This window comes from Balaenoptera musculus, chromosome 9 (assembly GCF_009873245.2).
Source record: "Balaenoptera musculus isolate JJ_BM4_2016_0621 chromosome 9, mBalMus1.pri.v3, whole genome shotgun sequence".
Taxonomy (NCBI): Eukaryota; Metazoa; Chordata; class Mammalia; order Artiodactyla; family Balaenopteridae; genus Balaenoptera; species Balaenoptera musculus.
The window spans coordinates 89,738,580-89,755,934 of record NC_045793.1 but is presented as its reverse complement, the minus strand read 5'-3'; the positions used below and the strand labels follow the sequence as shown (position 1 = coordinate 89,755,934).

The 17,355-nt window shown below is 39.2% G+C and overlaps 1 protein-coding gene across 4 annotated transcripts in view; it reads left to right on the top strand.

The window, feature by feature from the left end:
• PUS7 (pseudouridine synthase 7) overlaps positions 1-15,841 on the top strand; it is a 62,688-nt gene extending 46,847 nt beyond the window's left edge. For 3 of the 4 annotated variants that reach the window (XM_036863818.1, XM_036863816.1, XM_036863819.1), the window contains exons 8-16: positions 1,706-1,834; positions 2,500-2,625; positions 6,924-6,985; positions 7,851-8,011; positions 9,002-9,128; positions 10,525-10,626; positions 12,951-13,080; positions 14,013-14,104; positions 14,732-15,831. In XM_036863818.1, the coding sequence (XP_036719713.1) occupies positions 1,706-1,834; positions 2,500-2,625; positions 6,924-6,985; positions 7,851-8,011; positions 9,002-9,128; positions 10,525-10,626; positions 12,951-13,080; positions 14,013-14,104; positions 14,732-14,871 (1,069 nt within the window). In that variant the 3' untranslated portion in view covers positions 14,872-15,831. Of the gene's footprint in view, positions 1-1,705; positions 1,835-2,499; positions 2,626-6,923; positions 6,986-7,850; positions 8,012-9,001; positions 9,129-10,524; positions 10,627-12,950; positions 13,081-14,012; positions 14,105-14,731 lie in introns of all 4 variants that reach the window. The other variant, XM_036863817.1, reaches the window with a different exon arrangement.
• The last annotated feature ends 1,514 nt before the right edge of the window (positions 15,842-17,355 follow it).

Genomic DNA, 17,355 nt, shown 5'->3' with positions numbered 1-17,355 from the left:
GAACAACTGATAATGTAACAAAAATTGTTTTTTAAAAGGGAAGATCTGAGTGCTAGTTACATGGTTGTGTTCACTTTGTGAAAATCCGTGAAGCAGAACACTTACGATCTGCGTACTTTTCTGTATGTATAACATATGTATTAAAAGCTTACATGGGCTTCCCTGGTGGCGCAGTGGTTGAGAATCTGCCTGCTAATGCAGGGGACACGGGTTCGAGCCCTGGTCTGGGAAGAACCCACATGCCACGGAGCAGCTGGGCCCGTGAGCCACAACTACTGAGCCTGCGCGTCTGGAGCCTGTGCCCCGCAACGGGAGGGGCCGCGATAGTGAAAGGCCCGCGCACCGCGATGAAGAGCGGTCCCCGCACCGGGATGAAGAGTGGCCCCCACTTGCCTCAACTAGAGAAAGCCCTCGCATGAACCGAAGACCCAACACAGCCAAAAATAAAATAAAATAAATAAATAAAGTAGCTATAAAAAAGAAAAGTGCTAAAAAAAATAAATAAATAAATAAAAGCTTACAAAGAAATTCCAAAAAGAGAGAAGACAATAGGTGTATCTATGTGTACAGAAAATGTTACTAGAAGAATAGACAAGAAACGTTTAATGTTGGCTGCCAGTGGGGAGGGGTATTGAGGGATAGAGATAGAACAGAGGCCTTTTAGTACTGTATTTCTTTTTCTATGTGTATTACTATTAAAGAAGTTAAGGGCTTCCCTGGTGGCGCAGTGGTTGAGAATCTGCCTGCCAATGCAGGGGACACGGGTTCGAGCCCTGGTCCGGGAAGATCCCACATGCCGCGGAGCAACTAGGCCCGTGAGCCACAACTACTGAGCCTGCGCGTCTGGAGCCTGTGCTCTGCAACAAGAGAGGCCGCGATAGTGAGAGGCCCGCGCACCGCGATGAAGAGTGGCCCCTGCTTGCCGCAACTAGAGAAAACCCTCGCACAGAAACGAAGACCCAACACAGCCAAAAAATAAATATAAATAAATAAATAAATTTATAAAAAAAAAAAAAAGAAGAAGTTTTTCATGAAAATTTTATAATGCCATTTAAATTATAGCAGGAGGGTACAGATTATGGTAGGATTCTGACTACATATATATAGTCAGATAAAGATAAATATTATATGAATAGATCTGACATGAGTTTAAGAAAGAAAGAATGGGAGGAAATTCAAAGTTAGATATTAACAGATTTTTTTTTCAGGTGATGAAACTGAATTTTTTTTTTATTACTCTGTACCTTTCTGTATTTTTCCAAGTTTTCTGTAGTGAGTTTACAATCTTTTTCTGAGGGACAAAAATGAAAATATGACTTTTTTAATGCTTAATAACTATCTTTTTACCTGTAGGGATTGCTCTCTGCTCCCTTTCTCGCCCCTCTCCCCTCACAAAAACTAGAAAGTTTCACAGATGATACTGTTCCATTATCAGTATGTAAGTAACATAAGGCTCTAAGAATATAAAGATGGCCCAGGTTACATCATTCCAATAGGAACAGGTGTCCTCATGCTGGAGGAACATTCCAGAGGCAAATGAAAGGTAGGCTTACCCCACCAGCTGCGGTGCCTTTCTTTTCCATCGTCATAGTGTGTAGTCTGATTTCAAGCTGCAGTTTTCTGTAGTAAAGTGTCCTAGACCATTTCAGCCAGGCGATAGCTTATGACCCTCTTTCTGTTCCTTTTTTTATTTCGTATTTTTTAGAATAACTGCGCAAAGACTTGCCCACTTGAATAAGTGCTTGATGAACTTTAAGCTAGGGAATTTCAGCTATCAGAAAAACCCTCTGAAATTGGGAGAGCTTCAAGGGAATCACTTCACTGTTGTCCTCAGGTAAAGAGCTGCGGGTATGAATGCAGACCGGAGAGGGTCTTGCCATGTCACCTTGAGTCTGTTCAGAACAGTTGTTAATCCCAGTGAGCTGGTGCTGATGCCCGTGGCAGCCCGGGAAGGCGGGGTGGGGCCCGATGAGGCTGGGAGAGCAAACACAGCCGCAATGTTTGTACCAACACGCCCACCCCTCTAAAAACTCAGCACCACCTTTGGAAAGAAGCCATCTCCTTGAAATACAAAAGACGGCCTATGATTCCACTTATATTCGGTACCTAGAATAGGCAAATTCATAGACGTAGGACGTAGAATAAAAGTTACCTGGGGTATAAGGTGCGGGCGGGGAGATGGAGAGTTACTGTTTAATAGATTCAGAGTTTCCATTTGAGAAGATGAAAAAGTTCAGGAAGTAGATAGTGGTAAAGGTTGCACAACATTGTGAAGGTACTTAATGCTACTGTATTGCATACTTAGAAATGGCTAAAAAGGTAAATTTAGTGTTGTGTATATGTCACAATTTTTTAAAAAGACAGCGTCCTCAGGAGGTAGAGAGAAAGCTGCAGGGGGCAAGGGAAAGGCACAGAAGCCAAGCCATGTCACTTGTGATATGCATCCCTGAATGTGTTTGCCTGTAAATTTTTTTCTCTGGGTAATTTGGGCCCCTACAGAAATATTACTGGAACTGACGACCAAGTGGAACAAGCCATGAACTCTCTCAAGGAGATTGGATTTATTAACTACTACGGAATGCAAAGGTTTGGAACCACAGCTGTCCCCACATATCAAGTTGGAAGGTTTGTATTTAATTTCTTAACTTTCGTCTAAAAGAGCTCTCTCCTTAAAAAAAAGAAGCAGGATGTTTTTTGTGGGTGGTGTTTTTAATTATTTCTAGATTTCCTAGAAAAAATGGAAATCTGGGCCAAACAAAGCAGTGTGTCTCATCCTTTTGGATGACCAGCTGATCCACAGCCGCCTCCTAAGTTTTGTTCTGTTTTATGATAATACATGCACAAGGTGAAAAAATAAATCAGAGTTCAAAAAGATATAACTTGAAAAGTAAAGTTTTTCTCTCTCCCCTGATAGCCCATCCAGGGATTCTATTTTATTTTCTTTTTTACAGGTAAATCTTGGCTCAGTAAGTGACCCAACAGTAGCAGTTGGGTAACTCAAACCCAAAGTAGCCTGAAGGAGATGGTGTAGTTTATGATCTCTGTTAACAAGTGCTTCCTAGTTTCTTAAACTTGTACCTGCCCTTCCCCCATCCTTTAAAGAAAGTGGTATAGGACGCAATTAGCAAGTAAAATTTATTTTAAGAACTCTCTGATTAGCTTTGAGATAACAGGAAATCCCTCTAGGGCGAGCTAGGGTGGGAATCCCATCAATAAATACTTGGGTTTATAAACTTACTTATGCTATCCTGCTGTCCAGCAGAGACTGTGTTACCTAAATAATTATTCACGTGGCAGTTAGAACTGTGGAAGTCTGAGTTGGAAGTGATCTAAGAGGTTATTTAGTTCATGTTCTTCCTGGTGCTTCAAACCCTTTATTTTAGCAAAGATGAAATCTCGGCTTAGGGAGCCTGCCCAAGGTCACTAGTTGGTCAGGTGCAGTCCTGAGGATAGAGGGGCTCTTCTTGAATCAGTCCGTGGTTCAGCAGCTGACTCCATGAAGTTACATTTGTTTATGCATCTTTAAGAGCACAAAATGAAAAATATCATGTAGTATTTCCTCTACCTCTTTGAGGCAGTGTTGTGAGAGTTAAAAGCTCAGGCAGAAGGGGGGAATTCCCTGGCGGTTCAGTGGTTAGGACTGTGCGCTTTCACTGCCTAGGGCCTGGGTTCAGTCCCTGGTCGGGGAACTAAGATCCCGCAAGCCTTGGGGTTCAGCCAAAAAAACAAAAAACAAAACAAAACCCCTCAGGCATTGAAGTCAGATTTCAGTTCTGAGCCTCACATTAGTCATCTGTGAAATGGAAAGGATAACACCAACCTCACAGGGGTGGTGAAAATGAAGTAAGATGAAGTCTATGCAATACCTGTTTCTATGCCTAGCAGATAGGAAGTGCTCAATAAATGGAAAGTAATATATTAAAATTAGAACATACTAACCAGAGAAAAAAATTGTTGCCAGGAAGAAAACTGTAATAAATAATAATCACTATTATTAGATAATAAAAGATAATATTTTCAGTCTTGCTAATGTTCAGAGGACATTGATTATGAAGATGCTAATTGTCCTGTGAGACAGAATATTTAAGAGAAGGCTGTATCACCCTTTGACTTTGTAGCTAATTCGGCAGAACAGCAGCCATGGGACCCTGTAAATTTTGCACTCCAAAGATAATGTAAAATAGCTAATGAAAATGACATCAGATTTATTCAGGACCAAAATTGCATTAACATGCCCAAGTATAAAGTCAGTATATAATCCATTCAGAATTCCTAACCAACAATTTTTATGACACAAGAATGTTTCCTAGCTTCAGAGTAGCCCACTGTTAACCACCACAGGACCACCTAAAGAAAAAACCCTCAGTTTATAGTTTAAAGGTGGAAGAGTGAGTTGAATCCAAAATATTTAAAGAACTATTACGACTCAGAAACAAAAAGACAAATAACCTAAAAATGGTCAAAGAATCTGAGTAGACATTTCTCCATAGAACATAGACTAATGGCCAATAAGCACATAAAAAGATGCTTGACATCACTAAGGAATCACTAATCACTGGGAAAAAGCAGTTCAAAACCACAATGAGATACTACTTCACACCCAGTACAATGGCTAAAATCAGAAAGACAGACAATAAATAAGTATGGGTGGGGGACTTCCTTGGTGGTATAGTGGTTAAGAATCCACCTGCCGGGCTTCCCTGGTGGCGCAGTGGTTAGGAGTCCGCCTGCGAATGCAGGGGACTTGGGTTCGAGCTCTGGTCCGGGAGGATCCCACATGCCGTGGAGCAACTAAGCCTGTGCGCCACAACTACTGAGCCTGCACTCTAGAGCCCGTGCTCCACAACAAGAGAAGCCACCGCAATGAGAAGCCCACGCACCACAAAGAAGAGTAGCCCCCGCTTGCCGCAACTAGAGAAAGCCCGTGTGCAGCAACGAAGACCCAACACAGCCAAAAATAATAAATAAATAAAATAAATTTATTTTTTAAAAATGTAAAAAAATAAAAAAAGAAGGTGGAAGAAGGAAAGATAATGTCAGAAAGGTAGAAAACATTTTAATGTGTGGTGAGCCAGATAGGATGGCTTGTTATAAACCAAATATATCCATCTTTAATATGGTGATATATACTGAACCTTCACGTGTGTGGTAGTATCTTAAAAGTGTTAAGTCCTGTAGTTAAGACATTTTAATATATTACACCAGATGTTGGCAGACTTTCTCTGTAAAGGTAAATGTTTAGGCTTTGTGGGCCGTGGAGTGTGTGTAGCAGCTACTCAGCACTGCTGTTAGTGTGAAAGCGACCAGAAATAGTACATAAATTAAGGATCACGGATGTTTTCCAATAAAACTATTTACAAAATCAAGTGGCCAGCCAGATAAAGGTTTTTGAGCACAGAAGTCTTTTTCCATGAAATCTGGCACACTAGTGCCTAGTCTTGAATTAATACTGTACTCTTTTTGGAAATGTTACGGACGGCCTAGCCAGCTGAATAATGTGTCACTCAGGAGTATATTTAAAGACTGATAGAGCATGGCTTGTTCCAGGACTTCAAGGATGGCCAGCAGTGGGATATCTATTAATCTAATTCATTGCATTAGTAGGTTAAATATCCATATGATCTCATCAGTAGATAAAACAGCATTTTATATAATTTAATACACAGAAATATCTCATATAGATTAACTTAAACATGAAAAATAAAAACCCTAGTTAAGTAGAAAAACAGAAAAATTAATAGAAGGGATTTTTATTTTCTTATGGTAGGGAAGGCCTTTCTAAGTATGACTCCCAAGAGCAGAAATCTTAACTAGAAAAAATGTTCAGGGGCTTCCCTGGTGGCACAGTGGTTAAGAATCCGCCTGCCAGTGCAGGAGACATGGGTTCGAGCCCTGGTCCGGGAGGATCCCACATGCCGTGGAGCAACGAAGCCCGTGCGCCACAACTACTGAGCCTGCATGCCACAACTACTGAGCCTGCACGCCACAACTACTGAGCCTGCACGCCACAACTACTGAGCCTGCACGCCACAACTACTGAGCCTGCACGCCTACAGCCCGTGCTCTGCAGCAGGAGAAGCCACCGCAATGAGAAGCCCGTGCACTGCAACGAGGAGTAGCCCCCGCTCGCTGCAACTAAAGAAAGCCCAAGTGCAGCAACGAAGACCAAACGCAGCCAAAAAGAGAAAAACAAATACTGTATGCAGCCAAAAATAAAATTTAAAAAATAAACAAATTTATAAAAAAAAAAAAGAATCTGGGTAAAAAAAAAAAATGTTCAGATATGATACACGAAATACAACCTCTGTGTGATAAGAGAGTATAATAAAAGTTAAAGAAAAAACTGCATACACTTAAAGATGAAGCAAGTCTTGAAAACTACACTCTGAAGTGTTAAGAGTGTTTATTTTTTAAAGGTTAGACACCAGGTAACCTTTCTTATGTACTGTTTAATTTTAAAGAAGTGTGTATAACTTATAATCAGCAAATGTAAAGATACTTCCATTTTGGCAAGAATAATAGAGAAGGATAAATTGTATTTATTCTGTTTATCTAGGCAAGAAAGTATTTAACACGGGAGACTTTTTTTGAGAAGTTTCAAATAAGTTTTAGTATATAAAGACAACTTTGATTTATACAGATAGTACCATGTATAACAGCTTAAAGCATGACTAGGTAGTATTTATACTATAACAGTTTTCTAAAACTGAAATGATATTAAATGTTATGAGTAAACAGATTTTTAATTTTCTTCTCAAGTTCTTCTGACATTTACATTTGAAATCTATGTTATTATATTTTTCTGCTTATTTTAAGTTTAATAAAATATATAAAGTTAATATGGTTTTGTTACTCCACAGGCTTGGGCACATAAAATTCACCTTAATGCAAAATTAAGTAAAATAAATTCTGTTTAATTTTAGAGCTATACTACAAAATTCCTGGGCTGAAGTCATGGATTTAATATTGAAACCCCGTTCTGGAGGTGAGAATAAAAATCATCTTAAGAAAAAAAAAAAGAATATATGACTAGGTATTCATGTAATTGCTTTGAAGTATAGGTACAAATTGGGGTCATTATTTCAGAACTTTTAAAACTGTTTTTAAAGTAAAAAGTATAGTTTATGTCTTTTTTTACACAAGTTTTATGTATATATTTGAGATTTATAATTTATATCTTATTTTCAGGTCTTTAGCTCATCTAATTTATTAATTCATAAATGAATACATTCATTTCCTTTTCTCCATGCAGTATTAAATCTCTGAACATATAGGAATCCAAACAGATTTCACTGGTGGTTAATTTGTTAAAGCAAAATGTAATACAGTATAAAAACTTGACAAAAACACACTGAGGATTTTTAAGTTTGAAGAGTTCATTAAAAACTCTAATGTCATACTGTATGGAAAAGGATTTAAGTACTACTTTACAAATCAGCAAAATAATTATGCCCACTTTGGATAATTATTCATTTGCAAGTTAAAAGAGATAAGGTTGTCTAATTTTAGGGAAAGTAACCCATTAAATTTGACAATACAGTAGAAAAAGAGAGGGAAGGAAGAAGGGACTACCAAGGTTTTGTCTGATGTTGAGTCAGCTTGATAATGAACAGTCACTGGCTTTAAGTCCTGGGGTGGTAGCATGTTGAAAGCCATCTAGTTCTGTAAACTTTCTGCCCTTCCCATCTTTTCACTTTCTGATGGTTATTCTCAGGTGACCAAAAGCTCTTCAGAGTATCTCTGTTACAAATAGCACTTTCTAGTTTTGTGTTCTCTGTGAAGTGTTTTAAGTTATAGAACTCTGTCTTTTGGATAAATTGTTTAATCACAGCTTTTTTTCCCCCCACCAGCTGAAAAGGGGTACTTGGTTAAATGCAGGGAGGAATGGGCGAAGACCAAAGACCCAGCCGCTGCCCTCCGAAAACTACCTGTCAAAAGGTGTGTGGAAGGGCAGCTTCTCCGAGGACTTTCAAAATACGGACTGAAGAATATAGTCTCTGCATTTGGCATAGTGAGTGCAATTTGTGAAGTCAGGCACTGACTCGAGGTGGCTCAATGCTTTGAACTTTTTATCTTTAAATATTTTACTAAATTTTGGAAGAACAGAAAGTAAATAAGGATCCTTTGGCGATCTCTGAGAGGGGTGTTGCCTGCGGGATCCGCGCTCAGACCCTGGGTGGTGATAGGGGAGGGTGGTGGGTGCAGGCAGTGGGGCAGTGGTTGTTAACATGCAGGGCACGAGGAAAGCATCCGTGTGGAAAATACCTACAAGGAAGTTTAAATTAAGTATCTTGGTATTTGAGAAATTCAGAACCCATCATAGAGTTCATTTCTTAGTCACCCTCTAGCATCAGAACCGTAACCTGCCTCAGTGAGAGGGTTGCACGGTAAGTGGTCTAAATGACTACATTTTAGTGTGGTTTCTCTGTGGTGATTCAAGACTGGGTAGCATCATGGTAAGTGTAGCCTCTACTGGTGTTTGGGTACTATAATACAGATAGACTAAAGTTTAACTCCTAACTGTAGGTCTTGATTACTCTCCCCCAGATGTACAAAAAAATCAGTATTCCTGCTGCAGGAAGTGAGTTGTCAGTTCAGTCATACAGGCTTTCTCCTTCCAGAGAATTAGAAAGCACTGTTAGCTCTATGATTGAGGTGTAAATTCCTTGAGTTTGAAGTCTGTATCTTTGATTTAGGGTGTAAATTCCAAAGCGCTTGCTTTCTTCACGTGAACGTCTGAACTGTGGGTGCAAAACGGGAGCCGCTGCAGCTGCTGCTGATCATGAACACCCTCTAGTCTGAGGGGTTCCGTCTCTAAAGTTGGTGGCTGTGTGTCAGTTACGGTTTCTGTAGGCTGTTAGAAAAATGGGAGATTGAAGTTACGAGTTTCTTGTACTAGGGGCACCACTAAACAAGTGGGATGTCTTGGAAAGTACAGTACTTTTAATGTTCAGAATGTATTTTTTTTTCTCTTACCTGTTTTTTATTTTTCTCCCGTCAGATACCAAGAAACAATCGCTTAATGTATATTCATAGCTATCAGAGCTATGTGTGGAACAACATGGTGAGCAAGAGGATCGAAGAGTACGGCCTGAACCCTGTCCCAGGGGACCTTGTTCTCAAAGGAGGTAAAAGGGCAGACACCATCCTTGCTCACCCAAACTTGGGTTCAGTTATTTGACACTAGTGCTTAAAATCCAGCCTGGCTGCTGGTTAAGATAGCTGTCTGGTAAGCTTGAAATGGAAAGACATTGTAAGCTCAGACTGACTGGTATGGATCCATTACATGTAATGAAAAATAGGCATCTGATTTGAAAATATGCACCTGACTCTCTCCAGGCTTCCATTTTCTCAACTAGGATAAGATTTGGACTAAGTGTTGCCTAAGATCCCTTTGCAAACCCTAATCTGGGTCTAGCTAATACTTCTCTACACTTCTGGGTGTATGTCAGCCTCCCTGCTGTTGTTGGCCAGTCTTAAAGAGTTTCTTTAAGTCAACACAAGACTGGAGCGCACTTTACATGGGGCTGTGATATCATAGACATTTAGTGCACACTCCGGGCCTGAAATGTTCATAAGACATGCAAACAGTCCCGTCTGCTGTTGAGCCCTTACTATGTGCCGGGCCTTGTGCTAAGTAAGCCCTTTAGGTGCATCTTCTAGTTTAAAGCTCACAGTATTACTGTGAAGCATTCTCTCTGTTCCTCATCCGAGGTTCAGTCACTTGCCCCAAGGTTCCACAGCTGGTTAAAAAAAAAGAGAAGGCTGGGACTTCCCTGGCAGGTCAGTGGTTAAGACTCTGCGCTTCCACTGCTGGGGACATGGATTCGATCCCCGGTCGGGGAACTAAGATTCCAAGTGTGGCCAAAAATAAATAAATAAATAAACATTAATTTTTTAAAAAAATAAAAGAGAGAGAAGTCTGGGAATCAAATCAAGTCTGTTTCCAAAGTCCATGTTCTTCCCCGCTACTTCCTGGAGACAGTCTGCTCATCTGCAGGTGTGCCCAGTCAATGCACTAAAGCTTTTCATTTGTATAGAAATTTTAATTAATCTTTTCCTGATTTAATTTTTCCTCACCCAATATTGATCACATCTGGTGTATTTTAATGTCCCCTGTGCCACCACATTTCATCCTCTAAATACAGACGGGTTTTTTTTCTCCATTGTTTATGCTTTTAGCAAAATGCATTCATCTGTGATAACTTTCCAAATAGTATTTTGTAGTGTTGTCTGATGAGGAAAAAGAAGCTAAAAGCCAGGAGTCCTAAAACGTGAGGGTGCAGCTGAGAAATAGATTATTTTTAGTTTTCTACTTTTTCTGAATCCACGATATTTATTTTTCGGGTAGAAAAGACAGAAAGGCATATATTCCAAATTAATTTCTCTAAGCTTCATGGGGCACTGAACCTGGGCACGCTTGCATTTCTGATTGCTTAGATGTGTAATTTTAGAAGGTTGGGCTCGTGGAAATACTGCCTGTTTTCTTAATTCTTCTTAACTTATCCATTGGTGTATTTTCAGCCACAGCCGCCTGCATTGAGGAAGACGATGTTAATAATTACTCCATCCATGATGTGGTAATGCCCTTGCCTGGTTTTGATGTTATCTACCCCCAGCATAAAAGTAAGTTCCCTCTGAGGAAGGTAGTTAAAGTCGGACATAATTAAGCCACTGGCAGCCAGGAGTCGAGAGAGGGAAAAAAAAAATCAGTATTTTAAATATGATTTTAGAACCTTAATTTCCATCCAACTTGAAAAAATGTTTACATTTCAAACATACGTAAGCCGTGTTTGCTTATAAAAGTCTCCCTGAAATAGATGCATTCAGATGGATGATTTAAATTAAGAAACCAGGTGGTGGAGGTGGTGGGGATGGTGATAGTGTTGGTATCATTATTGTTGTTGCTGTTATTATTGGCGCTGTTATTTAAAATTTCTGAAATTCACTAATTCTTACTAAGGATGGAAGGGTTTGGAAAGAGTCATTGAGAAAGAGAATGGATAATTCTACTTTAACATTGCTTTTTTTAACCTTTTTTTTTTTTTTAAAACCGCGTTAAGTAATATCTGTTCATTGTGTTTTAAGAGTCAATGGGCTCAGAAGTTTATAAACTGGAAACTTAGCATTCCCTACCCTTATTTCCCATTCCCCAGAGGCTGATAAGAATTACTTCTGTACCTTCATGGATGCCATTTTGACAGGGGAATTGGAACTTTTACTGTTGAAGGATTCAGAAATTGAAAAAAAGAAAGCAGCCCTGAGCATGGGACTACCCTAGTGGAACTGACCCTGGAAGTTTACTCCTCACCAGGGCTGGTCTGTCGGAGGTGTTTTCCTGTTAAAACATCTTATCTCTCAAGAGCCCAGAATTAGTTTACTTATCAACATTATATTCCTTGAAATTACAGAATGATTAGGATTAACACCGCTCTTTGATAAGGCAAATACTTATAAAAGAGTTGAGTGGTAGTCTGCCACTTACATGTTGACAAATCAAACTGCTGTGTGAGGTTGGCCTCATGGAGGGAAAAGGACTAGAGAAGAGGAGGGAGAATGAATAAGGGCGGTAGACAAGGGAGGGGTGGCCTGCCTGTGCTGTGTGGATGGCACAGATGGTGCAGCGAGGAACCAGAGACCAGTACCAGGAGGTAGAGAAGGAAGGCACTGAGATGCTTGGAGCCACACTTGCCCTCTTTCTGAGAGAGAAAAAGAAAGCATTCTTTTCTTCTCTCTGCTACCTCTCAAGGTCAGAAAGTTTGGGCTAGTTAGTATCAGTTAAAACATAAATTCAGCATAGCCTTTGACAGAGCCAATTGTGAAGACCTCGTGGCCAAGACAGGGGCTCACAGACTGGCTGGGTGGTGGTTCAGGCATGTGGATTCATGACGTAGGCACACTTGGTGTCAGCAGTGCTCAGTTAGGGATCCCTGCTGTCCTCACGAGTGGGTCGTGAGGGAGTCTTTCCTTGACCCTGGTCTAACCAGCGTTTTTTACAAATGACATGAGTAAAGAAATCTGCTTATCATATTTGCAAGTAGTATAACCCAAAATAGTTAATATTAATTATATGGAAAATAAGTATTTAAAAAAACCTGCAGAGGGCATTTAATAGGGTTAAATGTAAATTCTCATGTTTACGCTCAAAGATCAGGTGTACAGATGGAAAAGGCCAGTTTGGTGGTAGTCTACATAAAAAGTATCCAGTGTTACTATTAACGTAAGCCTGTTACCCAAGGCAGATGAGGGGTCGGTGGGGAGTACAGAAATATCAAAGGAGGGACAGTTAGAGGAACTTGTTGGTCTAGAGGAGATCATGGCTTAAAGGCCCAGTACTTACGAACACATGTGGAAGAAGGCAATTAATCTGTGTTCCAAAGCAGTCGACAGAAGTCACATGAAGACCTATTTAAGCTTGGCACAGAAAAAATTTTCCAATAATTGCATGCCTCACAAAGTAGTAGCTCCTCATAAATGGCAACGTGCAAGCAAAGGCTGGATGACTGTCTCTCTCTGGTGTTACAAAAAAGTTTCTACATCAGGTGCAAGGATGAGCCAGATGGTGTTCCTAGGTCTCTTATTTTTATACATTTATTTATAACTACCTTCTTCTGGAAGGAGTTTGAGGCTCTGTATATGGTCTCTTCCAACTCTGAGTACATATACATTGTAGTTGAGTAACTTCTGATGAAATGGCCTTTTGTAGCCACCTTGGGACCCTTAACCCCAGATACTGTGCCTGGTTGCAAAAATAACCTACAAGTCGGCCAAACCTAAACTGGAGACACCTAGTACTAGTTAGTAAGTCAGTACGTTTTAATTCCAGAGAACAGATTGGATTGTAAATTGAGATGATTAATTTTGTTAAGGTGACAGAATTTACGTTACTCTCTATAGTTCAAGGTAGCTTGCTGACATGCTGCATTCCAACTGATTTTGTTTTATATTAGTTAGTGAAGCCTACAGGGAAATGCTCACAGCGGACAATCTTGATATTGACAACATGAGACACAAAATTAGAGATTATTCCTTATCAGGGGCCTACCGAAAGATCATTATTCGTCCTCAGAATGTCAGCTGGTGAGTAATAGTCTGGAATGAAATAGAACTGAATTACTAGATTTTAACCTTTTTCATTATATAAATATTTTTCATTGCTTACAGCCTGGCATAAAAGTGTTATTGTTGTTATTAAATACTATTCTCATTACTGCTACTACCTGGTATTTTTCAAATTATCAGGAGATAAATGAATTCAAATATATAGTGAAAGTGGCTAAGTTTACATCTTACTGACATTGCTAAATTATTGAAGAGATGTGCAGAGAATGAACTTTTTCCCTATTCCTAAAAAACTGAGGTTTTCAAGTTATCTTGCTCAGAATTAGCTATGAGTTCCACACTGATATGGTTGTTTCATTATCATGTTTCTAGAGAGAAAAAGATACTTGTATTAACCCATTTTAAAATACTTTAATACCTAGTATTATGTAAAGCTTTATTTGATAATTAAAAAAATTAAAGCCTGGACTAGTTGCCCACTGTCAGGAAATTCTCTCTTCCTTCTCTCCATCTTTTCTCCCTTTTCCTCTTCCCTCCTCTTCTCTGGATTGTGGGAAGAGGCTGACAGAGTTGGCCTCCATCTTGCCAGAGAGCAGTTTCTCACAGTAACATGGTGTTGTTAGTGGTGATAACCGCTCTGGAGAAAGTACAGATGCTGTGATTAATTCAATTGCATCTCTGCCAAGTGAAGTTTACTACTTACCAACTACATACAAAAGGAATTTCCATCCTAGGGAAACATTTTTTATTTTTACCATAGGCTGGCATCATCTGTCACCTTGCTATATAGTATTTATATATAAAATATGGCTGTATTCTGTTATTGAATACTCCCACCTAGAATTATTTACACTAGGCCTGTGTGTTTTCCTTGCTAAACAAATGGTGATGAGTAACTTAGTGCCTGTTATGGAAATTCACATTCACACTTTGCTTTATATGTTTCGAAGGGAAGTCGTTGCATATGATGATCCTAAAATTCCACTCTTCAACACAGATGTGGACAACCTAGAAGGGAAACCACCACCAGTGTTTGCTTCTGGTAAGTTTACTCAGCCATCAGTTCTGTGTCAACTTTGAAATGTTTTCTCATACAAAAACATATTTAAAAAAAAAATCTTATAATGACCACCATCTCCCAACCCACTCTATGATTTCTATTTTGTATTTTGTCATCTTAGTTTTATGATTACAGTTGGAGGTCAGTATTAAAACAGTATTTCCCACTGAAAATGAATGAACATTATAGAAGGTTGTGATATTAGGTTATTGAATATCCTCCCCACTCCCATAGAGAGTTAACAAAGTTGAGTGAAAACCCAGCAAGAGAGTCTAAAATGCCTTTTCATTGTCAAATTCTTGTTGCCATTCCTTTGTCTGTTTTCACCCTGTGCTGTAAATTTTTTTTTTTTTTTTTCATTTTACGTGTGTTTCTCTCCTATGCTCTTCTGTCACCTGCCCTTTCTATGAAGGTTCCAGGTAGAATTACTATAGGGATTCAGCTGGATCCTTCACTCACAGATCTCTTACTTCCATGCCTCATTTTCTGAGGCCCCATGGGAAGTAGGCTGAAGAAAGGAGCACAGTTCTTTTATCTGTATAGAGATTATGTGACTCGCCCCAGTCTGTCTGCAGCTGCCTTACTTTCTGACTGTTCTTTCTTGCCTAGCAGAAGGCAAATACAGAGCTCTGAAGATGGATTTTTCTCTCCCTCCTTCTACCTACGCGACCATGGCCATTCGCGAAGTGCTAAAAATGGATACCAGCATCAAGAACCAGACCCAGCTGAATACCACCTGGCTCCGCTGAGGCCTTTGTGTCCAGATTAGAAAATGCAGATACATGTTTGCTGGCTTCCTGTTCATATTCCTCTTAGTACAGACCCCTATGTGGATTTTGGATCTTTGTACTAAAAGTCTATTTGTATTTTTCCAAGTTTTTATTAGCTTAATTTGCAATATTTGTACATACATACAAATTTTGAGGATCCTAATTCTAGCTCAGAGAATATCAGTTGGTTAGAATATATTTCAGGTGCTTAAATCATAGTAAAACGTCAGCTTTACTGGCTTTATAATCATTTAAAGGAATTTGGTTTAAGGTAGCAGTTTTAGGTTTTGCTACATTCTTCGAAGGACACAGTAATTTTTAATGCATCCATGAATGGAGTACATAACAATGCATTTTAAGAGAAAATGCAACAAAACATATCTTGGCTATGGATAAATAATTAGAGTGACCCTTCCCCCTAAAACCTGTGAATATAAATAACAGTACTCATGCTTGTTTAAATGGTGATAAAACATCCACAAGTTTAAAAACACAAAGTGATTGTCATTATCCAGCTCATGAACCAGGTTCAGGTAAGTGTTTATAGACTTTTCAGTTGCAATAGCTTTTGCATTTATTATTATCATTGGCTTGCAGGAGAGTTGCATCAATAGGGCTTTTTATTTCTTGATGTAAACATGTGCACCTCTTTTTGTTAGTTAAGGTCTAATTTTTATTCTAGGTGCCTTTTACGTTCAGAACTCTTTCCACTGGACTGATTGATATCTGCCCGAAAATAAATGATAGAGAATAAAGCTTTTGAAAACTTACAAGGGCTCCTCCTATCAACAGCATTATCCTTGGTTATTCACGGCTTAGGTATTTCCAGTTCTGGCCATGCATAAAACTTTGCTCTGGCGTGAAAGCATAAATATGCCTTTCCAAAGGTGTGTGACATAATTGTACCATCATTTCTAGAATGAAATATAATAAATATTTTTAAAAACTCAGTTCTACTGGTTATGTTAATAAATAAATACTTAAACTGAATGCAAATGAGAATGTTGGCCCTACTGAAGGCGAGAAACTTAAGTGAATGAGAGATCCTCAGAAAAGGTGTGTGGTGTCGTGACCGGGCGTGAGATAATATGGTGGCGTGTCCAATTGTGTGACTGATTGACCATGTTAGACTGGCATCAAGGTTATTCTTACAGTAGCACCACTCACTTGCCTTCCAGCGTGCTTTCTGGTTGGAAAAGAAAGGGATAGGGAAGAGCCACCCTGCTCCACCATGGGAGTATGGATGACATTCGTCCTGTATCTGTCAGTGGAAACAAGGCGGAAAATTGTATTTTAGCCCTGGTATTTTAATGATGTCTGTCACGTTGCAGAGGTTAAAAAAAGATTAGAACCCTCCTGGTAAATTACCCTTTCAGCTGGCTAATTTCTAAAGAATCTTTTGCCCCACCAGGGCCAAATATATGAAATGTATGATTTGTCTATTTGTACTTTCCAGTGCTAGCAAGTTATTCTTCAGCAGACTGATTAGTGAGAAAGTATTTACTGAGGGAACCTAACTCTGCATGTTGCAAGTGCATTCCGTACTTCTGCATTTATAAATTTACATTACAAAAAAAAAAAAAAAGTGAGGCTAAACTTATGTTTTCTTCATTTTCGAAGTATTGATACTTGTGGCTCTTTGTGCCGAGGTAATTTTCCTGGCTGCATTAGCTGACTTCCAGTTTGTGCATGTCTCCTCTTAAACAGCAGTGGAGGATAATGATTCAGGGCAGATCCTTGGAGCCATTTTGAGACTTGGGGACATATCTAATGCTAGGGACTTGGTCAACTGGGAATAAATCATTGCCGTAGCATCTTCTTGTTAACAAAGTGGGGGTGTGGGGCGGGGGGCAGGATTCCCGTGAGGCAGGTTTACGAAGCCTGACGGCAGCTGCATCCTCAACATAAAAGTATCTTTGAAAAAAGAAATCTTTGTTTCCTAAATTTTTGCCGGACAAATAATAAAGGATGAGTGTTTTTTATTATAATATAAAACCAGCGCTATTTACTGATGGAAAAGTAAGCTAAATAACCACCGTCTGACCATCAACTGTTTTCATGGTTTCATGTGGTAGATTATAACTAGACTGCCATTATACTAATTAAAAAGATACCTGGTTGATTCCCAAATCTTCATGGTTACATGTTGTAGACAACAACTAGACATCTATGATACTAATAAAAATTTTTTTTTTCCTGGTTGATTCCTGAATCAACCGAAAAATTGGTAGCAGCTGCAACAGCACGTCAGTACTTAAAACTCCACCAGTTGTTCCAGGCTGTACAAATTAGCACAAACCGGTATGTATTTGCACTAAACTGCATTTTATGGCCAATTTTGCACTAAAAAATCAGGGTGTGGGTATGGGTGTATAATACAAAATAGAATATATATAAATGTTATACTACTTATCTGTGCTAATGCGTGTACATGTGGTATTTTGAAACATAAAAACAGTCTAG